Source organism: Lissotriton helveticus, chromosome 5_1 (genome assembly GCF_964261635.1).
Source record: "Lissotriton helveticus chromosome 5_1, aLisHel1.1, whole genome shotgun sequence".
Lineage (NCBI taxonomy): Eukaryota > Metazoa > Chordata > Amphibia > Caudata > Salamandridae > Lissotriton > Lissotriton helveticus.
The window spans coordinates 1819628209-1819652191 of NC_136065.1; the positions used below are offsets into that span (position 1 = coordinate 1819628209).

The window sequence follows — 23983 nt, forward strand, 5'->3', positions numbered from 1 at the left end:
GGTGTGTGTGTGCGCGGTGGTGTGTGTGTGCGCGGTGGTGTGTGTGTGTACGGTGTGTGTGTGTGTGCGGTGGTGGTGCGGTGTTGGTGCGGTGTTGGTGTGGTGTTGGGTGTGGTGTTGGGTGTGGTGTTGTGTGTGGTGGGTGTGTGGTGTGTGGTGTGTGTGGTGTTGTGTGGGTGTGTGGTGTTGTGTGGGTGTGTGGTGTTGTGTGGGTGTGGTGTTGTGTGGGTGTGGTGTTGTGTGGGTGTGGTGTTGTGTGGGTGTTGTGTGGGTGTGGTGTGTGTGTGGTGTTGTGTGTGTGGTGGTGTGTGTGTGTGGTGGTGTGTGTGGTGGTGTGTGTGTGTGGTTGTGTATGTGGTGGTGTGTGTGTGTGTGTGTGGTGGTGTGTGTGGTGGTGTGTGTGTGGTGTGTGTGGGTGTGGTGTGGTGTGTGTGTGTGTGGTGTTGTGTGTGTGTGGTGTGTGTGGTGTGTGGTGTGTGTGGTGTGTGTGGGGTGTGCGCTGTGTGTGGTGTGTGTGTGGTGTGTGTGTGGTGTTGTGTGTATGGTGTTGTGTGTGTGGTGTTGTGTGTGTGTGTGGTGTTGTGTGTGTGTGTGGTGTTGTGTGTGTGTGTGTCTGTGGTGTTGTGTGTGTGTGGTGTGTGTGTTTGCACTGTAAGGCATTCGCGAGCGTGGCAGTGCTAGAGTTCACACCTTTCAATGAGAGGCTTTGGGGTAGAGGTGTGCCAGAAAAAACACAAACGCCAGATTGCAGCATAATGTGTACTAAAATAGATCAGCCTAACAAACGTGTGTAGAAGACAATACATAAAAAAATAGTTGTCTAACAATTAAGCGGGTCGGATGGTGGTGTGTCTGCCTGATAGAAGCGTGCACTGATGGCTGGTTGTGTGTATGCCTGGTGGAAGCGTGCAAACATAGCTGGTGTTGTGTATGCCTGGTGAAAGTGTGCACTGACAGCTGGATGAGTGTGCCTGTTAATACGTGCACTGGCAGCTGGCGGTGTGTGTCTGATGGAAACGTGCACAGACAGCTAGTAGCGTGTGTGCATGATGGAAGAATGCACTGACTGGTGATGATGCCATTTGGACCTTCTGAAGTATTTAGCCATGCAGCACATTATCCTGGGTGCTACACCATCTACTGTTACTTCAGGTGCATTGGTTAACGACCACACACCCAAGGATGGGCTTCCGTGCTTTTTAATGAAAATATGAAAAAGTTGTGTATGTGTGTCATGTGAAAAAAACAGTGGATGTGAGAGACAGGTAACAGGTATAGGGACGTCCCTACCAGTGGTGCAGCAGGTGGCGCCAGGTCAACTGCAACCAAATTGCACATGAAAAACGATATTAGATGTTCGTGACCGACCTCACGCTATATGTGGAGCACATGCCGCTTGATTGCCATATGACTGTAGGTTAAAAACTCACATGGACAAGGAATTAGTGCATCAGAAGTTCAATGTGATGAATCAAAAAGTTCCACAGTCAGAAGGGACAACATGCGTTAACTGTTTCTGTAGTATCTTTAGCCAAGAATAAAGAAAGAATATAGAAATTAGTCTTTGTGGACTTTATTGTGCATTGATTACATTGAAAGTTTGCTCTTCCTCGACCGTGATTCCGAAATAAAGTTTTGATGTTTTTTACTTTAAAATCTAGGGGAAAGTTGGGCCGTTTTCCGTCCTTGCACATGTGCACATTACGGTGTCTGAAAGCCCTCAGTGCTCTGTACGGGACTGTCACATACCCAGCTTCAGGTAGGAAAGCACCTCAGGTGATTTATTCTTTAGGGCTGGTGTCTGCTTCCGGAGCACGCTGTGAAACGACCACATGCCCCTGCTGGCTGGACGAAATGAAGAAAAAGCAAATTTCCGATAAGCCTGCTACAAGGGGTGTCAGCTTGAAGGCAGAGCCATGCTCTGTGAGAGGATGTGTGGGCAAAGAGGGTGGGGGCGCTGCGGTGACTGTGGGCAGAAGAGAGGCAAGGCCTCTGCCCAAAATCCTGCCCTTAAGGGATATCCCGGGACTGAACGAGAAAAGGCCTGTTCAGGGGTTGGGGATCCCCGGAATGAGAGAATACAAGGCTAAAGGGGAAGGAGAAGCGTGCAACGAAAAAGGGAGTAAAGGTCTACTGAGAGAGCAAATAATGAGACGCAGGGGAGGATATAAAAATAAAGGAGAAACAAGGGGTATATAGATCGCACGATCTGAATATGCAAAGGAGGTGGGGTGAAGGGAATGGCCAGTCCAAAGACATAGAAAAGGAGAGTGGGAACATATGAAAACACTGGAGGGAACGGGCAAATAAAAAGGGAACGCAGAGAATATGAAGTGAGCAGAGGGAAGAGTAAACTAAAAAGGGAAGTAGTAAAGAAAAAAGCTAGAAAAGAGATTGAGGAAGTGAGTGAAGAGGGTAGAGATAAAGTAGGGGAGAAAGAGGGGACCGAAGAAGAGTTTGAGAAGGATGAGAAAGAGTGTCTGAAGAGAGAAGACAGCGGGGAGAATGACAAGGAGGGTATATACAAAGCGAGTGGAGAGGGAAGACAAAACAAGCTCTCAGCATTGCTGTGGCAGGGGGTGGGTGGGGGAGCGGCAGCCTTTGAAGTCTGATGCCGAGGCACAGACAAATGGTGGAGTGTTATGTGGCTGGCAATGGCGTGCACGAGCATAGATCACATGAACTGTATGCGATCCGCAGCCGTTTTGGTACACTTTTCTTTTCCCCTTACTATAATCTCGCCGGCGCATGCGCATTGGCTCAGACGAGACCTAAAAAACCTAGGTGCATGTTACTTCAGCAACGAAAATAGAAGCTAAAAAATAAATTTGCATACTTTTGCATACAGACCAATATTATAGCTGCTGGTGCTATGGGAAGTGTTAGAGTAGTTAAAATAAGGAAATTAATAAAAACACTGAAAGGACACTCACCAAGAAACCACAATGCACGGACAGTGGAGTGCGGGCGGGGGAAGGGGGGTGCGAAAATCCAGGGAGTGCAGGTGGGGGTGCAAAAATCCACAGACAGCGGAGTGCGGGTGGGGATGGGGGGCGGCGCGGGTGAGAAAATCCACGAAGTGCGGGGGGTGAATACAAATTGAATTATGTTCCGTCAGAGAGACTGACACATTGAGGTTATTCTGTACTTTCACTGACCATAAATAACCTAAACGCAAATTAAGAGTATAATTTAGGATTGATTCCACCACGTGACGTGTGAATGCAGCATGATTCCCTTAGTCACCCCACTCACCAGGGAGTAAAACACTAGACTTATCGTTGTCATAATTAGTGCCCTCGTATTCGTACATTCTGCATATATACACGCACCTCATTCAATGTCTGTACGCACAACCATGCTTATACGGACATGCAATTGCACACAGGCAGATCAGCAGACACGCATTGACACACGTTTAGGCACACGCAAACACGTACATTTGTACATAAGCATGAAAAATCGCGCACAAGATGTTTTTTTTCTCTCTGGGTTATGGCTTTATAAAGGGAAGCAGGTAATTAATTAATAGGAAGTCACCCAAAACAGTTAAAGGAAAAGTTAAGATAGATATATTAAAAATTTAAAGAATTAACTGTCTGACTGCAAACTTTGCTTTTATTACACTTCAAGTCTTTATCCTGTTGTCGGCTCAAACTTTCAGTTCACTTATAAAAGCGAGAGAGGACCGACTTAAAACAAGCATTGGCCGCACGGCCGGGCCGCAAAGAACAAACAAGCATTTACAATGCAACGGTTTCGCCTTTGTAAAAGTTAGAGCTATTGGCATTGTAAATGAAATGTTTTTATGTATGTGTTGGTTGATTCACTGTAATCAGAATCGTCAAAGTACAAAATGTCAGCTTCTCAAGTTGCAATTTTTGCTTAATGCCATTCCAGGATTGGGCACAAAAAAATGCGTACGAAGGAGATCAACATGGTTCTTACACCCCCAACCATAATTTGTAGGTTGATTTTTTATACTTTATTTTTTTATTATAGGGGTCGCTGTTATAATATACATTTGCAAAAAAATCTTTCCCTTGCAAAAACAATATCCAGGTAAGTATGCTAATTGTCCAAAATCAGAACATCCGTTTTCCTGGGTAATCTGCCATCATAAATATGTAATGCTGTGAGAGAAGGTCGAAAAACTGCCTCTTTCTCGCCTGTCTCCCCGCCCCAACACACAAAATGGATGCTACAGAGCATTAAGACAGGCCCGGTTCATTGTCTAAAAACATATGTTCGTTTTGGGGATTTATTTCAACAACGCGTCTACGAGTGGAACATTAAAATAATAATGGAGTTGTGTCTCAGCAAACAGTTTCTTCAACATTTGAAATAGCAGCACTTTTGTGGTGCTTTGTTGAGTGGCGAGGGGAGACCTCTGCGATCAAAAGACAATAAGAATAACTGGATACAGCATGCTCTTCCCAAAAATTATTTTGAGCAAGGGTGATTTTGTTGGGCTGTTAACTTCCGCCATCTGAAACTTTAGGACGAGATAATCTGCTTGCCCTAGATACGGCAGTTTCAGAATTTCTAAACTTCGCGTCGGTGCCTAGTGAGGTTGCAGTGAATTCTGGTACTTGTAGTCTTTCATATTTTGTATGTAATGGGTTCTCGGTCACACTAGTCTCGGTCATTCAGCAGGAAGGGGTTCAATGGACACCAGGCCATACTCCTGAGATGAGAGCTCTGTGTTAAAACTTTGTGATGTCTCTGTGGGGAGAAACATCACCAATTAACATTCTCCATAGGGGAAAGTACATGACGCGGATGCCCCCCTCCCAAGCCTTCATTTTCGTAATATCAGATCGTGCCAGCAATAATAACAGAAGCCGCCACGGCTCTCCCGGCTGGTAATCCACCGCTATTATTATGTTTAATAGCTCGATGCCGGGAAATGTATTCATGTAAATATTCATGTAAATATCAAAGCGTAGGGGCGTAATCTGCAGCCTTTGTGGAACTGCACACTCCGCCGTTCAGTGCCAAGAAGGCCCCTCCCGCGGCGAGCCCCCCCGGGAGCGGGCTGAGCACAGCAGTTCGGCGCTAGCAAGGTGAGCCGTGATGTGGAGGGGTCGGCGCTGCCTCCCTGCTTTATAATTACATAGCGTAGCTTCGGGCTGTTCGAGCACGGGAGACGTCTGACCTACTTTCGTGCAAGCATTAAGCAAGAGCGAGCACATTGCAGGGTTTGTGCCTTTCCGAGCAGGAGGGCCTGCCCGCGAGCATGCAGCTGCCTACAGTACATTTGGTGCCGGGCGCTCCTAATAAAACGTCTTTATGAAACTAAACAAAAAGGAAAAGCCCAGCCCCGTAATGACAAACATTATCAGCCGGATGTCTGTAATAAAGGGAGCTGAGGCGTGAGCTAATATGATGGATTCGAGGTTTCTCGCTCCTTTAATTTGTGTCACTTCCTACGATCGGTTTGCTGCTCAGATAATTGAAAACAAATATTAAAATGTGCTGACGGTTCTGTGGTCACACCTTATGTGGAGTCGGAAAAAAGAGTCCAAGATGTATTAGAATGTTGTGTGCTCCATTGTAGGCAATGAAGTAAACAAGTCAGGTCCCGGGCCGTGCTGTGATTGGCTGACGTCACGGGGGTGTCCCGGGCCGGCAGCCAATCACAGCGCGGCCCGGGAAATGACGTCACTGGGGTGTCCCGGGCCTGCAGCCAATCACAGCGCGGCCCGGGACACACGGCAACAAGGGGCGGGGCTTAAAAAAGACCCAGAAACGCCCCCGAATCGCGTTTTCACGGGAAAACGTGATTGACGGCCAATCTCTTCCAATGGCTAGCCTCCATTTATGGAGCTAGCCAATGGAAGAAGGGGCGGTTTCAAGTCCCCACTATAGAGATAACATTAGATTTTGCCTGGGCGGAGCAACTGCTACGCAGTTGCAACGCCAGGACAAAACCTAAAAAAAAAACGCGAGAAAAAAAAAGTCAGTGCAAAATGCAAAAACGGCAACTTGTGTTTGGCTGCGGGATGGCCAGCCGAACTGATAGCCTTCGTTGTTGGAGCCCATAAGGAAGTGGGTGGCAAATGGTGAGCATCAAATGGTGAGCATCAAATGCTTTGATGTTCTCAGTGGCCGCTCGGCTCACTGAGATCATCAAAGCGGCCGCGAAAATGCTCCCAAAGCCTGCAGGCGGACAGATGGTGCGTGCGCCTGATGCCCATGCACTGTGACAGATCCGCCTGCAGACTTTGGGAGCATTTTTGAATGCCCCTTACCATACCTCTCGCAGAACAACGGATGCGCATTGGTTCTACGAGACCTAAAAATAGTGCAAGCGTCCCAGTGCAACGTGGGTTTTGGAAAAGTAGTCATGAGTCATCCGTCACACTTTAAACCAAAGGGTTTCCTAGAAAACCTAACAAATTATCATTATAAACCAAACACTACATTTCCGGAGAGTGCACTGCATGTGATCTACACATGCTGCAAACCTGTACTTTGCGCTGGAATTACATGGGAGCTCTGGTGATCGATTTATGGACTGCACAGAAACATGAAAGGACTCTAAAATCTTAATTGTGCATTTTTTTTATTTAACCTTTTCACCAAAAATCCATATAGTCACATACACTTATCCAATTTTAAGTTTTTAGTCACATAAGCTACAAAACTAAGCAGCTAACTATCTATGTACTGTGTGATTTTGTCTCGAATGTGGCACTGTTTCTTTTACTCTCAAATTCTGTGCTTTTATCACAAACTGGTGAGAGCTTGAACAAATCACAGCACTAACCTCCCAGAGACCTGGGTCTCATCACACACCAGGAACTGATCATGAAAGGGGAGACTGCCATAGAAAACATCCAAAGCCATTGAGGCCAATTACAAGAACTAGAAGTTATAAGTGTGTAAAGGCAAGTTGGTGGGGAAGTGAGAGGGAATAGGGTAGTTAGCAAATCGTAAAAGTATACTAATACAAGTTTACATTGTAGGAATCACAGCTCCTTCCTACACCTTCACCACAATTCATCTGTCAAGTAAAACAGAGGTGTCTAATTGATATGTGCATTGGGTAGTCTGCTGCTCACTGACTTTTCTCCAAATAGGTTATGGCAATTTAGGGGATCTTCATAGTTTGTTGTCTCTGCAAGTGAAGAACATGTACAACATTTTCTTTGCTATTTTATTCAAAAGTTCAAGTTTTTTGTTTGTTCCTGACTCCATTACTCTGGGTTCACTAGGCTTGTCACTGCATTAGCCCAAACAGTGTCAGTCTGGTGATCATACGAGATTGTTGCAGCTGTGCTGCTTTTGTGATAGCACAGGAAGAAAAACCATGTTCAACCATTACTTTGCTACATTGCTTCTTTTGACTGATTACTAATAAGCAGCATAACAGATGATTCCATCTTATAATTACCATCATTTGAAACCTCAAGGGTGGGCTGGGGAGCGATGTGGAAATATATCCAATAATCATATGCAATTTTGTGTGTTTTGGCATTTTTTGAATCCTTAAATTCTTTATAATTTTACTAAATTAGCTTGGGAATTTTTCAGATTGTTTGCCTGCCTTTACATCCTTTAAAAGAATTTCGCTTAAGAAAATCTTGTCATTATGTAACATCGCTACCCGAGTTCGGCGGCCCATAGCTAACAAGGCACATGATTACTACTATGGTGGAAGCTGTCCCCCATAGTATTAATTATGTTTCTTACAACCAGATTGCCCTGGTAATTTTCCCACTAACACAACTCCTCTCAGTGAAGTTATCGCACTGACTAAACATGAACTACATTTCGTATTTATTGTGTGATGAAGTATGTGAGTTTTTAACCCATTCATCTCTGAGAAAAGGCCTTGATTGCCTGTCTTTCCTACCCCTCAAGAGTTTATGGCAGTAGCTTGGTTGTCTAACTGGTGTGAAAACCAATCGTGGCTAAGAGAAAACAGTGAAACTGTATCCAGAGAATAATGCTCAGTAACCATCGACTTCTCAGTGATTTCAATGACAAAGTGTTACAGTTTGTTAGCAGCAAAGTGCCCAACTCATCAACATATGGTGCATTACTAATGGCAGCCTTACCTCAAGCAGTGGGCAACATGCCCAGGCTTTTGAATCAGATCTACAGCAGGTTGAGTTTTTTGGACAACTGATTGTCTCGTCACATGCTACAACATCTTCCTTTAGACTAGCATTGGTCTTGGAGTGCCAGGGGAATGATGTATTTCCCTCTATACAAGTTTCAGTTGTGATGTTACAGGTGTAGCCAGTGGGACAGCAATGAACTTCATCACTACAGCATACAGCCTAAAAACACAAAACCGTCATTACTTGACAATACCATACAGAACTGTTAAATTCTCTTAATTTCACTACTGGCATACCAAATAATTTGGGGGAGAGAGCAGTTGAGAACACAACGTTTTACACATTGGAATCTCCAATTTTATTATACAGAGAATAAATAGTTCATATTTTGTTCCATTTCAATTGTTTTACCACAAGTAATGTCAAGCCAGGAGCATCATTAATCCAGGGGCCACTCTTTTCGGGGCTGCTTCCACGGTGAAGTGGATGATATCATCCTACTTCCTAGAAAAGTCTTTTAACTGCTCTAACCACAGTACTTTCCTCTTAGGGGAAATCCAGATAATTCAAAACACTAGATGAGGCATCACTTGAATCAGGAGTACAATTGGCAGAGAGAGGCTACAAGAAAGCAAGCTTATGTGAAAACCTTAACCAGCTGCCTTAAAGAGAACAGGTGCTTCATAAAACCTACAATGTAGAAGATGAGTGACATATATGAATGTAACCCACAGGCAAGGGGTTACAAAGCAAGAGAGACGGGTAGGCACAGTCAGATAAAGGACTGCTCCTCGCTAAAACAACCACTGGCCAAGAAATCTGGATGATGTGATTTTAGCGGACACCCACAACAGATCAGCTTGCCTCAAAAGGCTTTGAGAGAAGTCAAGTGGAGCCTCCAAGATGATAACCCTACTCCAATGGCAAATCACCCTCTCCCTGCCCCTTGCATCCAAGATTGAGAGCTGAAAAAATTGGGCTTTTTACATTACTTTAACTTACTGCCTGCTAACACTAATGAACGGCCGCAGGGGGAGAGGGGGAAGGGTATAAGGAATAAGGTTGAATGGGGTAAGAAATGCAAAGGTTGTTCACCGAAGTTGAAATTGTGCATTGCTGGCCCCTGGTTGTAGGTGATGGTATCTGTATATGGTTAATCAAACTTTAGAAAAAAATATGGGTGACTGCCAGACTAATAGGAACTTGCAGTTGATATTCAGGTGCTTGAAATGCAGCTTGTTTTTCAACCAGATCAGGAACTACACTAAAGCAAGCATATGCATCCTAAGGCTCAGTCTACTCACTTGTGAAGGGGCTTTAACAAAGAGAGGGTGAGGGAGCACACTGCTAGCATATCAGATTTAATTAGTCATTACATTGTGGTAATCTCAGTTCTTAATATTTTCAGTAACGTGCAAGTAAGAAGGGGTTCACTATCGGTTGATACGGGCATTGCTGGTATTTGTAAATTCCTGGACAGCCAACTTGCATCTGAAGGAGCTATTACTGGGACCCAATACCCCCACCCCACCATCACCACCACCTGAGGGCCTGAAACATAAAAGTGATCAGAAATTGGAAATCTACTATATCTTGCACCTGACAGCAGAAAGGTATTAGGAGAGATACAAGGAGATCATCCCCAAGAGTAACTCCTAGTCAAGTACTGTGCAAAAAGGAACAGCTTAGAATTTCCTGATGCTTGCGAGAATCTTATGGGGGCACTCTGCCAAGGAGTAAGCCTTCCACAACGACATGCCTAGGATAGCTCAATGAAACTTTATTTGGGCAGAAAAAAGCAGAGTTGATTCTCCCTGGTCAGTGTAAGCCCTCAGGTATCAAATGGGTGCAGATGGGCTTCCACAGAGATCTAGGCTTGTTTATGCAATCTGCATTTGATAAGGAGTCTTCTAAGTAAGGGAAGACTTGATGAGCTTGCTTACTGAAGAAAGCTGTATTGGTGCAAGACAACAAACTGGAAATTGTAACTACTCACTTTAAATTGCAGGAACTTGCTGGTCTTGGGATAGATGGGGTAATGAATGTATCAGTTTTACAAATCTAATGAGGTCATACAGTCTACTCTTTGCAGCAACTGACAGATTTGCTGTAGAAGAACCATGCAAAATTGTTTTTTGATAAAGTGGCACAGGTTGAGGCTAAGATACCAGCCTCCCAAGTTCTTCTTTTGAGGTAAAAGCCCCTCTTTCACCTATCTTGGGATGGGCTTGAAGACCCCTTTTGAGATTTCAGCCTGAATCGGTCAAGAGTCTCTGATAGCTGTCCTTCCGTAGTGAGCACTGAGGAAGTCTCTGGACAAACTCCTGAGTGGGAACAAGCCTGGCTAAGCTCCAGTACCCACCAATCCGATGACATTGGCTTTGATTGTTGCAGACAGACAAATGGCTCCATTATAGAGTGCTGCAAGGATGTCATCTGACATGCGGCTCAGAGAAGAAGTCAGGCTCTCTTGGTGACATGGACTCAGTTTCAAGAGGGCTGTCTGCTAAATGGAGGGCCTCTACTGACATTTTTGGCAGCAATGGGAATAGTACGGCTGGTAACAGGCCTCCAAGCGATGGTTGCCTAATGTGTCCTTGTGCACTATGAAAAGACTGTTAGTGGCCAAGTAGCAAAGCACGTAATATAGCTGTTTTGGTATCAGTTATGATGTGCTACAAAACATTAACAACATGGCATCAGAACTGTGTTCTTACATTAAATAGCATATCCAACACTACTGTGTACTTGTAGTGTGAGGGATGTGCTCCGAAAACATCTTCGGCAATGAACAATTAGCCTATCCAACAATTCTTGAAATAAGATAATAAAATCTAAGGCCACATCGTTACTGCAGAGGAGTCCCCCCCCCCCGTTCGGAATTGTCCTTGCTTTTCCCTTTGTCCTCCTCAGTAGTGGTAGATGTCTGCCCAGATCTGCTTCATATCAGCCAAGTATCGCCAGAAAGGTTGTCACCTTGATAGATATTCTTCCCTAAGGTGTCCATTATATAGCTTTCATGATCCACTGATGCACTAACAGGGAGGCTGTGCTGCAGCTGAAACCACTAAGTTCCTTGGAATGCCCTGTGAAAGTAGATCAAGTTACTTACCTTTGGTTACAGTCTTTCTGTACTCTAACTGCAGATTCCTCGCTTTAAGGATATTCCCAAGGCACCAGACTGGAGCCGGATGATTTCACAGCAATGTTCCTGTGTGCTGCTAGGTGGTTCCAAGCAGTTCTCCCTAGACGTCCCTGGGAAAATAGTCAGTGTAGGGCAGCTGTACTCAAGAGTCTGGAGCACACACTGATGACCAGCTGAAATTATCGCTATAAGGAAGACAGTTTTGAGAGTCAGAAGATGTAACGGGTAGCTGTGCATTGGCTAGAAGAGGGTGCACATGAGGAACATTGGGACCAAATTAAAATACCACTCTGGCATTACAAACTGAGAGGGAAAATACATGGAGAGTTAAACAAGGGCAGCTGGTCGGGTAAATGCAAAAAGGCAGACAAATCACCTTTAATAGTGCATCCTGTAAGACCTTGCTCGGTCAAAGACGAAACAACCAATAAACCACCCAACAGTTTGGCTTGTAAGTGGTCTGTGCTGTGCACCCCAAGCCTGGCCTTAAACGTGTCCCAGAACAGACTTTTTAGATGGACACATGGCTGTGAGGATAACATCCACAACCTCAGGTAGGGCGTACACAGTGAACTTTGGCTTCACTTAATCTCTAAGCATGGAGGTGTAGATCACTCTGGTCTGGACAGTGGTTAATTACTGAAAAAAGATTTTAAAAAGGGCTGAGGCTCTCGTCAGGAGGCCTCTGCAGTTTTCACCACGCATTGCCCCAGCCATGCTACTAATGATAGTAACACTACTAGCCATCACACTCCTACATGTGTGGCAACTTAAGATTATTTCAAGCCCCCCAAAGCTATAAGAATGGCTTGGGTAGCAGGTAGTAGAAATTGTTAATATTGAATTAATAATTAACTGTTGTTGTGGTCATCCATAACGTCTGTAGACCGTGACACTTTGTGGCAGCTTGTAGCAAGCGCTGGTGTTGACAAAAAAGTGCTGGTGCTGAGCACCAGAAACCACCAGCTCAGAGGATCCTCCCTAAGTACCAGCCTGATTGGAAGGCAGATGCTCATGCCCAGAAGGTCAGGGTACCACATACTCCTAGCCAATCTGGAGCACCTAGGATGACTTGGACCCTGACATTCCTGATCTACTTCAGAAATCCGGATAGAAGCAGCAGAGGCGGAAAAGCGTACAGAAGTCCAGTGGTCCACTACCCTGAATGAGTTTCCCAGACAGGGCATTCTTTGGAACTCCAATGGGAGGATGTTTTGACACTGTCTTTGACGGTGGTCAAAAGCGTTTTCCCCACTGTTGAAACATGCCCTGCACCAGCTCAGGATGCAATAACTATTCGTGAACTGCCAGACTTTGCCAGGTGAGCTCTCCACCCTGGCAATCTAATACCCTGCCAGGTAGTTCACAATCAGGGAGATGCCTCGATGTTTCAGACAACTTCAGAGCTGCAGCGCCTTTTGGCACAGCAGCCAGGAACTTACTCAACCCTGCTTGTTGCAGTAACATATCCTTGGTGTGGTCTGTGAAAACCTCCAACAATCAGGCATGGCAGGAAAGGGGATAGCCAAAAGCTTCAACAGATTTATGAGTAGCCACTTTTTTGGCTGGAGACCAGAGCGCTCTGATCTGCACCTCTCCCAGATGGCCTTACCAGTACAGCCATAATACATCTGTCACCTAAGTCGGCTCTGGGATGGGAAGGGAGAGAGAGATCTGCTGGTCAGGTTGCGGTTGAGCAGCCACCACTGCAGATCTTGTGAAGTCCCTTCCCAAACCGTGATGTCGTTCACAAGGATCCCTTGGAGCTGGGCCACTGACACTTCAGATCCCACTGCACAGCCCACATATGCCACCTCGCAAAGTGAATGAGCAGGAGGCATGAGGCCAACATGCCACAAAGTTTTAGAGTTGCTATCAGAGATCCAGGTCATAGGCTGAAACATTAGGATCATTGCCAGAATGTCTTGGACTTGTAGTGGAAGAAAAGCCCTGAACTGCACCATGTGGAAGACATTTCCTTAAAAAATAAGTATTTGCGAAGGAGTACGGTGCGACTGCGTCTTGATCGAGTATCCCAGCAATGTGTCAGGTGGTATGCAATCTTCTGGAGCTGGTCTACGACTGACCGGCAGGCACATGTTTAACAGCCGGTCGAGGTGGGGAAAAACAGATCCCCAACCTCTAAAGAACAGCAGCCACTGCCATTATTTTTGTGAACACCCAAAGGGTCCTGGTAAGGCTGAAGGGGAGCACAGGAAACTGAAAATGTTTTTGGCCAAACTTGAACCCCAGATAAACCTCTGTGGGACTGCAGGACAGGCACATGAAAGTGTATGCATCTTGGGGGGGCGCTAGGTGGCGCTGGCCCAAGATGGCCGCACTTATGTGAGGCTCCAGCCCTTCTGAGCAGTTAATTATCCTTTCATGCCATCCTGCTGCATATTTCCCTGCTGTCCTGTTCACTAATGGAACCGTGAGGCCGAGAGGAATCCGCTGATATATCACATGCACAACTGCCCTCTGCTGAGACCGTCTGACAAGCACCGGAACCTGACGGCGAGCTGAGAATTGTCCTTCCTGAGTCCACTGCTGGGCTGCTGACACTACGCGAGGCCGTGGTCTGGAGGCCTGCGAGGGACGGGAGGACGGACCGCGTTGCAGCACCAATGGCGGACTGCCCTGTTCAACCGCACTGCTTGCGGTGAGTGCCCGGGAACACTTGAGGAGGCGTGTAGGGTGAAATGGCCTAACGAGCACGTGGCCTCGGTGCTGGCCGACCGCCGACAGACTTTGGCACACACATAACCTGCAGCTTGGCTACCGTTGTTAATATAGGCCAAAGACTGGAGGCCTTTGATCCCGGTGCGGCCGGCACCCTATACACGACACTGAGGTGTAACTGCCGTAGCTGCCCATATTGCGATAACCACGTCCACGGGTGTGGGCGCGGTGAGGCCCTAACCGACGCCTCTGCCACATATAGCGCTGTATGTCCCGCGAGCGCTGGATAAGATACGAGCTCGTAGGCGTTTGTGGCCCCCCCCCCTCCCTCTCTCCGACGACTAGCCACACACCTTGCGGAGCGAGGGACTCACGTCGTGCCATCATGCCTGGCCCTGCGGAGCTGCTTCTGTGACATAGGTGACACCCTGAAACCTGCCTGTTATGTGCGTTGAGTACTATCCAACTCCCACGTCGAATGTGCCAGAGAACTAGAGATTGCGGAGGCACACACTGGCTGTTATCCCGGAGGGGCACTCCACCGCCGGTCATCGGGGCCGCGTTGCGGGTGCCATAGTCGCATTACAGACATTGAAGGTACAACGTGAGAGGGGAGCAAGCATCCGGACGTCGCCATATTGCATCGACTGCCAATTTGGCAGTCCCCCTCCGGGCCTGTCCATCGGGCCACGCTAACCACGAACGCCCACTCTGCGGAGGTAAAGGAACTACCACTGCCGCCGCACTCCGTGACTACCAGCTCTTACGCGTGGCCCCTGCCCCCTTAACACCACCGAGCCTGCCCTTTTGGAGTGGCCGCCCGACCCGCACCTTTGCCAGGAGATACTATTAACTGCCGCCTTTGACCCTCTTAACGCAGCGGGACCCACCAGCAGTTTGAGCAATATCGCCCTGGGGACACGTGGTGCTCCCTGCTCCCCCCATTCATACTCACAACGGCGGAACCTCTTTCTCACAGCTACTCGCCCCGGTGACACCTTTCAACTACTTGTCTGACCACGCTGACCTCCTCAGGAGTTGTCGGATGCAAGAACGTTTCTTCCACACAGTACAACAAGCAAATCGATGAGCCGCCACGGCCCCTGCCAATAGATGTTCCCTGGAGCTGGACCAACCGCCCAGTACTTTATAACCCGACCACTTACCTGTTGCACTTTGGAAGCTTATAACTAGACTACTGCACTTTCTGCTGCAAAATGGGGCGCAGTGACACCAGGCAATCCAAGCTTCCCTTTGAGTCCCGTAAAAACCCAAGATCCAAATCGGCGGACCACCCGGAGCTCGGAGCTGAAACCCTGCCTGGAGATGACTGGAAAACACTCTTGCTGGGAATGAGGCAAATAGATATAGAATAGATAAATTGAATAGGCAATAGACTCTAAAATTGACACGCTCAATATAAGGATGGACACTGTGGTAGCCAAATTGAGCCAACATGACACTTGCTTAAAAGAGGCGGAAAGCAGGATTTCTGATCTGGAAGACAATGCGACATTCAGCGGCCGAGAAGTCACCCAGATGGACAAGCTAATCAAAACCATAGCAGATAAAAACGAGGACTTGGAAGCTCGGTCCTGCAGAAACAATGTCGTATCTTAGGCCTTGCAGAATCCACTAACACGGGCCGCATGGAGGACTTTATAGAAAAGCTGGTCGCTGATCTCTTTGGCAGGGACTCCTTTTCAGCACACCTAACTGTGGAAAGAGCACATCTTTCCTTGGCGGCCCGTCATCCTCCCGGTGCGACACCCAAGCCCATCATAGCCCGCTTTTTAAATTATCGAGACCGAGACGCGGTCCTCCGTCTGGCTCGGGAAAAACAGCAGGTACCGTACGAGAACACAGCGCTGTCGTTCTTTCCGGACTTCATACCAGCGGTACAGGAAGCAAGATGCAAATTTGCTGCCGTAAAAAAGAAGTTGCGAACCCAGGAAATTCTCTATGCCATGCTCTACCCGGCCAAATTGAAAATCACACACCGTGGGAAGCAACATTTTTTCAACACCCCGCAGCAGGTTGAAGACTACATAAAGCGCCACAGGAAAGCGTCTTCCAGGGATGCGGAGTCCAGGGACCGCTCCAGATCGCACTCTACGCTCTCTCAGCAGGACTGACACTTGCTGGGAATGAAGCTTTCGGCGGAGTAACCCCCCCACCTCTCAATGATGCGACGAACTGTTCAGCTTTTGTGATGTATATTACTGTCTTAAGATAGTTAAAATATGCATTTACTGCACTGCTCGGACACTCATCTCCGTCTCAAGTCCGGATGCCTGGCCTACAGCTGTGGTACCAGTGGGTGAAAGTAAGGAGATGATTGGGCGGGTCAAGTGCCCCTGGCGGACCTCTGATTCCCCCCCCCCAATTTTTCTTGGGTGGGACATTTCTGTTCAAAATGTGGTTTGTTTCGAAGGGTGGGTACCTATTGCCCGGCAAGTTGGGGAAGCCGGTGTGGGTGGTGGGACGATATGCAGTGCAAATTACAGCAATGTATGCCGAGGGGAAAACAGTAATTACACTACGCACGAAGTCTAGTTCATCACATGTATTGTTCTATGCAGATAGGATGCCAACACTTACTCATCAAGGGATATGTGACATACACTAGCATGGGTTCCGCGGTTGAGGCGCGTGCAATGCAAACCATCAAAATGACTTCCTGGAATGTTCGGGGCCTAAATGACCCCAGGAAGAGCAGGCAGATATTAGGATACCTGGATAGACACGAGATAGCCGTAGCCCTCCTACAGGAGACGCATCTGGCACCCAACACCACACATTTTGCATCCAGATGGGCTACGTGTTGAACTTTTTACTCCTACTCTAAGTACTCTAGAGGAGTTACCATTTTGATTAAACGCGGGGTAGCTTTCACTCCTAAGGGAACGGATACTGATGCTGACGGCAGATTTTGTCTGTTGTGGGGGCGCCTGCACTCTTATGAAGTACTGTTTGCCAACTATTATGGCCCCAATGTCGATAACCCTAACGCTCTGCTTCTATTAAGGGGGAAAAAAATCAGACGCTGGGCATCACATATGTAATCCTGGGAGGTGACTTCAATACTGCTTTGCGACCCCAGATTGATAGGTCCCGACCTCTCCCAGCACACGACACAGTCACGCAGAGGACACTGTGCGATATAGTTGATGGTAATGGCCTTATAGACGCCTGGAGACATGCACACCCTACTCTCAAGGAAGGCACACACTACTCGACTATACATTCCACCTGGGCCCGACTCGATTAAGTCTTCATGTCGGCGGGAATGGCACATTGGCTGACTCAGGCGACCCATTTAGCCCGCACGTTCTCAGACCACTCCCCAGTCATAATAGAACTACGAATTCCTCTGGATTGCTCCCCATATTTGAGCTGGCGGCTTAACCCTACTCATCTTCGGGATGCTGTGTTCAAGGCAGAATTAGAGTAGGACATACAAGATTTCTTTGACCGCAATTTAGCGTCTGTATCTAGCATCACGACAGTGTGGGAGGCTTTTAAAGTCACAGTGAGAGGTTGGTGTATAGCTAAAGGAGGTGGAATCCTTAAATCCCTGCGCACTGACCTTCACACACTAGAAACCGAACTGCGCGAGCTGGAAGGCGTCATTGCTCGGAGGCCGGATGATGGCGCAGCCAAGGCTCGTATGCGTGACAAGCTGACTGAATATCAAACAGTGGCGGATAGGGAATGTAACTTCCGCGGGAAACCGCATACGGCACGGTCTATGGGGAAGGGGACCGGCCGGGGATGGCGCTAGCAAACTCGATCAAACCCCCCAGATTTGCCAACTATGTCACTGAGCTGCAAGATGACATTGGGAACACATATAGAAACCTCCCAGACCAGCTTTGCATTTTCTATGAACACTATAGTGCGCTGTATTCCTCGCACAGGGGTGAGCCTCACGACCTGCCCACCTACTTTGCGGACGTGGCGCTTGCTTGGCTGGGAGACACCCAGCAGAAATTCCTCAATTTAGAGTTGAAATTAGATGAAATCACAGAGGCTATCATGTCGATGCGTTCTGGTAAGGCCCCTGGATCCGACGGCCTTCCCATTGACTTTTATAAAACCTTTGCCCCCCTCTTGGCCCCTATTTAAAAAAAGGTTTTTTACGCAGCACTGGAAGAGGGTCGCCTCCCCAGCACTATGCGCAAGGCTCTTATAACTTCCCTAATTAAACCTGGCAAACCCCCAACTCAATGAGACTCCTACCGCCTATGGCCGTTACTAAATTGCGACACCAAAATATTGGCCAAGGTCTTGGCTACGCACCTCAATCTCCTTATGGAGCCCCTGGTCCTGCCGGACCAAGCTGGCTTTGTCCCGAATCGGGCCACCTCGCACAACTTGCGCACCCTACATGCGGTGCTTAAGGATATCGATCCAAACTGCGAGGCTGTAGCAGTATTCCTAGATGCCACCAAGGCCTTCGATTCGCTGTTGTGGGATTATCTGCTGGGCACACTGGAATACATGGGGTTGCCCTTCAGTTTCCTAGACTGGGTGAGGCTATTGTATAATCAGCCAACAGCCACGGTCCTGCTAAATGGAGCTAGGTCCACCCCTTTCAACATTCACAGAGGAACGCGCCAGGGATGCCCACTATCCCTCATTCTTTTTGCGATAGCCATCAAGCCTCTGGCTGCGAAACTCCGACAAAGCCACAATCACCGAGCTCTTATTTACCCTGCCCGACAGCTGCTCGTCTCGCTATACGCAGATGACATGACATTATATATTAAGAAACCCAGGATAACCTGAATCCTGTGCTGCGTGAAATCACAAAATTCGGAGGCATCGCTGGCGTGCAAATTAACTGGGCCAAGTCCACTATATTCCCGCTAAAGGACAATACGCAAGCACATCAGCTTGATTACCCTCTTGTGTGGGAACTTGAGGAATTAAAATATCTGGGCATACGAATCACTAGGCAGAAGGATACCATGATGCGTGCTAACTATGGAACGGCAATAGATAAACTCACTGATAGTGTCACCAAACGGATACGTCTCCCTCTCTCAATGGCCGGCCGGATCGCCCTTACTAAGATGGTGCTATTTCTGAAATTATTGTACCTTTTTGTAAATATCCCGTACCACCCAGGGAGATTCTTCTTCCGCACGCTAAGGGCCCAATTAACGAGACTGATTTGGGGTGGGAAACAAGCGCGTCTTAGCCTCGACACACTCATGCTGCCATACCATCAAGGTTGGTTTGAATTTCCCAATTTCGAGAGGTACTATGATTTTGCCCAGGCCCACTTCGCCACCTATTGGTTCCACCGGCCACCTTACATGGCACATCTGGCGGTGGAGGACGGCCATATGGCCCCAGTGGTGAAGACCGGATATATATATACACAGGTAGGGTCTAGGGAGAGAGACCCGTCCATGGTAGATTGTACAGCAGCGGTATGGCACCGCATAGCTCAGGCAATGGACTGCCAGTTTTTATATTCACCCAGAATGCCATTAACAAATGACCCCGACTGCTAGTCAACTGTGAAGCGATTTGTCGTAAAATACTGACGGACCTGAAGTACCTTTTGTGGGGAGATCTATATGTGCAGGGGCGATTTCGCACCACAGAACAATTTTTTGAGGAGCGTGCACCCTCAGTAATGGACATCTTGTATACTAGTATTCGGCAGGGTGTACGAGCTATTGCCCCCTCTTTCCCGGAAGAGCCTGAAATCTTCGCACCTCTGCACACCATGCTACAAGCTGATGCCCTGCGTCATGTCATCTCATTGCTTTATAAACATGTACAGAGCACGCCGCGGACCGCTACCCTGCGAGCAAGGCTAGAATGGGATAGGGATCTTGACGTACCACTGACAGACTAACAATGGGAGGACAGTTGCTCACTAACGCAATTACAGGTAACAATAGGCTAGGCCTCCTACACTATAAATTTCTGCACCGCCTATACCACACCCCTGCTAGATTACACAAGTTTCATTTGCGTGAGACGGACTGTTGCCTACGCTGTGGGGGAGCAGGGGCTGATTTTATTTACCTGTCTTGGACTTGCCCCAAGATTGCTGAATACTGGACATTAGTTTTCGCGAGACTTTCGGACATGTTAGGAGTAGCTATAGCTCCTTGCCCACTGAAGGCGCTGCTGGGTTTGACACTCGGTAGTCACTGTACATAAAAAGTTTTTAGCTATGAGTTTGCTACTGGCTAAAAGATTGGTGGCGTGTAGGTGGGGGAGAATGACCGCCCCAAAGTTTAAATGCTGGTTATTGACCATGGCCATGTGGCAAGATCAATTGCACGCATATGCTGAGCTACTACCTCTGAGGTCAAGGCCGAAGGATATTTGGGGACCTTTGCAGTCCTACCTCCTTCGGCAGCAGGCAAAAGGGGAAGAAGACTCTGCAAGAACGGAGGCTGGGGGCGGCAAAGACTCCCAGCCTGCAGTCTAGCGCTGCATCTTGGAATGGTCATGTGAGCTGCCATACACCGCAAGATGCTGATCTGTGCAGGCTGCCTTTTGGGAGGTGGCCAATGAGCTGGGAATAAGAACGTCGCATCACTTCTATTGCTCGAGAATATGCGGAGCACTACCCACTGGGCAGGGACAGTTGTTGCCCATGACCTGCCAGGATTGTCACGCATGTTGTGGGGACCCTATCATAGTGAGCACTGCCGAGGATGACTTCGAACTTGACTCGTACCTTGGTATATTGTGAGAGTTGTCCTGAGGGTGGGTGGGAAGGGTAATGTTTTCGTTCTTTATCTGAGTAACTGTTGATCACTGTAAGATCCCATGCACGAGAAGATGCTATTTTTCTGTATGAATACTTGACAGAACGTCGCCCGAATTCATTGCATTGATGTATAGTGCTTTATATCCAATAAAGGTTTTTGAAACTCCCCCCAAAAAAAGTGTATGCATCTTGCAGTTCCAAGGATACCATTCAATCACTCGAATCTAGGGCAGACAGAACGTGGGCCAGTGTAAGCATTTTGAATAGTTTTTTCTGCGCAATGGCATTCAGAGAATGAAGATCTAAACTAAGACAAACGCCTTTGTTTTTCTTGGTAGGAGGAAATGGTGAGAGGTGTCGAAATCTAGACTGTGGCATAAACATCGGCACCATCTTGTCCTTTTTACGTGAGCATAAGCAGCAGACATTTTTGTTTGCCAGGGCCTCTCTGCCCACTACCGATAGCCAGCACGTCTCCCCCTTCACTCCCCGGCCTCGCAAGCATCCCCCGCGCTATGACAGCCCCCGATCTCTCCTGCCTGGGCCATAAAAACGCACCTCCAGCGCGACCCTGCCTCAGAGCCGCGTCCCGCACGGAACCCTCGCACTCCTTTCCTCTCTTTCACACGTACTGGCCTTTGATAACCTCTTCCCCCTCGTCCATTGTCCGAACCGTTCCCAGACCGCCACCTAGCCTTGCAGCTGTAGTTTATTGCCCCTACAGTAGGAACTCACCCCGCATCAAAGGAGCGGGGATTAATCAATTCCTTCGCACCCCTAGATCCGACTGATCGCCCACTTTTCCCATTCCCAACGGAATGTCCAGCTGCGCGATAGCCATCACATGCTGAGATCGGGGTGGGAACTCTACTGTAGATGTGTGTGGGAACGGACATGAACCAGGGATTCCGAGAAGGTCTTCCTTTACTTCAAAGACACATTATTGATGCAATGTACGTAATAAAGTAATAAACTTGTGTATAAGAGGCGAGGCCTCAGAGATGCAGATAGAGCACCTCGAGAAGATACCCTGTTGTCCGATTTGACGTGTTCTGCTCCGTCGGAATAAACTCCTGTTTCCTGCCTTCTGTTTCCAGCGCCTGCCTCTTTGTTTGGTAATCTTGAATGGTATGAGAGGCGGCTAACGCCGGGCAAATACTGAAGGGTTCTTGGTCGAATTCGGCCCTACCCATTCTACAATTGGCGTCCCAAACGTGGGGCCCATCAGCGACACGTGGATCCAGTGGGAGAGGTCCCAACGACAGAGTGAACGACTGCAACGATCGGGAAGAGCTCCTGCCCGATAGACCCTCGTCTGGCAGCCGATCATCCGAACTTCGCCGGTTCTGAGCAGACCTCTCTCGAGTGATCTACGGTCCTGACTGGGAACCATCAGGAGTGCCACAGCAATTACAGAGAATAGAGGACGATCGGGCGCTGGAAGCGGAAGACGAGAAACCGTCCATGCGGTCCGGGTAAGGTCGTGTAACGCGACGAATTGCGAATTGATTGTTTGAAAATACTAGTATTACTCATTTGATTGTTTCTGAGAGATTCTCTATTTGCAAATAAGCACAGAGTCGCCATACTCTGTTTAGTCTTTGCAGATAGTGAAGGGTAGGTAACGCAGGCTTTTGCCCCCTTTGTAATCCGTCGTGCCTATTTTCCTCTCCATTTGATTGATTGTTATCCAAGCATTTACTGCTTCGGAATTGGTTCTCTTTGGATCATTCTCTATTTACAAATAAGCACAGAGTCGCAATACTCTGTTTAGTCCTTGTGAATAGTGAAGGATAGGTAACGCAGGCTTTTGCCCCCGTTGTAATCCGTCGTGCCTATTTTTATCCCTCATTTGATTGATTGTTTGACCGAACATTGATCGTTCGGAATTGGTTCTCTTTGGGTTATTCTCCATTCACAAATAAGCACAGAGTCGCCATACTCTGTTTAGTCTTTGCGGATAGTGAAGGATAGGTAGTGCAGACTTTTGTCCCCTTTGTAACCCGTCATGCCTATTTTTGCCCCGTTTGTTGGTAGTTGGTACAGCCCGGACCGCTTATTAGAGGTGAACCATCCGGCTCCACTGGAGGGCACCCCTAATAAGGACATGTTTACTAAATATGGACTAGTCGCCGTGGCTTACAGTAAGCTGTGGCATAAATACACGAGAAAGGATCGGGAAAGTCAGTGGCCACTGATTGGATCCTTTGATAACGATAAAATAAATGCACTAGGAACAGCCCTCTATAACAATAAGACAACACCCACTATGCTCGATAGCTTCGGCATGTGGCGCAAAGAAACAGAACAGCGGAAAAAGAGAAATGAAGTCAGATTAGAAAAGGAATTACGAAAAGCAGCTCACCTAGCCGCTAACAAACTGAAAGAAGAAATAAAAGAGAGGATACCAAGCTAAAACAAGATTCCGAATCATCGGGCCAGTGTCCCGTTAGGACACCCTCTACGCTCTACCCTGAGCTGCCTTCAAAACAGCGAACGAACGATGATTTGCTATTAGGTCCCCCGATCATCTACATGCCCCCTCCATATGTCCCGTCCCAACCCTTAGCGCAACACCCGCAACCCCCAACGACAGGCGAGAATAGTGCAAAAGCTTCGGTCCTCATGGCCTCTGCGCCGACCGAACCCCTTGTACTCAGCGCAGCGCGAGCAGCGACTTCAGATGACCCCGAAGCTGGGAGGAAAGACCCTGCTAGATCGAATAGATTAAGTAAGGATGAACGAGCTGGAATCGATAAGATTGTAAAGACACTAGTAGTGCGAAAGGAAAGTGAGGATTATATAACGGATATGTACAATACATATGCTAATAGCCACAGACGACACTTTGTCGTATGCCTTTGTTACCACACCCTTAATGCTTACGAAGACCGGTACCAAGACAAAGGTCCTGAAAACCTAACAACACTGTACAGAAAAGTTGACATTGGAGATGAAGGTGAGTGTGACGTGACGGACCTCTTCACGCGTACGCTTGAAGTTTTCCGCCACCTCAATGAACTGAAACCGAACACTACGACTCCTGTAGCGACTGAACCCCAAGTAGAAAAAATTGACACGATGATGCCCATAAAGGAGGCCGCCCCCTATTGGGTTCCCCCGAGAGGACAGGTAACACACGACGATATTAACCACCAAGATGAGAGAGGTAGGGTAGTTTACAACTGGGTTTACCAACCATGGGATCGGCAAGACATCCTGACTTTCCGAAAGTCCTTGCCTGATCTACGAAAGAACCCCACAGCCTTCTATACAGAATTAGCCACCGCTTTGGGTTCGACGATTATGACCCTCGCGGATATCGATTTGTTTTTCGGG

At 47.7% G+C, this 23983-nt stretch overlaps 1 protein-coding gene across 5 annotated transcripts in view; it reads right to left on the bottom strand.

The window, feature by feature from the left end:
- Positions 1–23983, bottom strand: part of GRN (granulin precursor) — a 1937406-nt gene that overhangs the window by 301830 nt on the left and 1611593 nt on the right. For all 5 annotated transcript variants that reach the window (XM_078645176.1, XM_078645173.1, XM_078645175.1 and 2 more), the window contains one exon: positions 8067–8291. In XM_078645176.1, coding sequence (XP_078501302.1) covers positions 8067–8291 — 225 coding nt within the window. The remainder of the gene's footprint in view (positions 1–8066; positions 8292–23983) is intronic.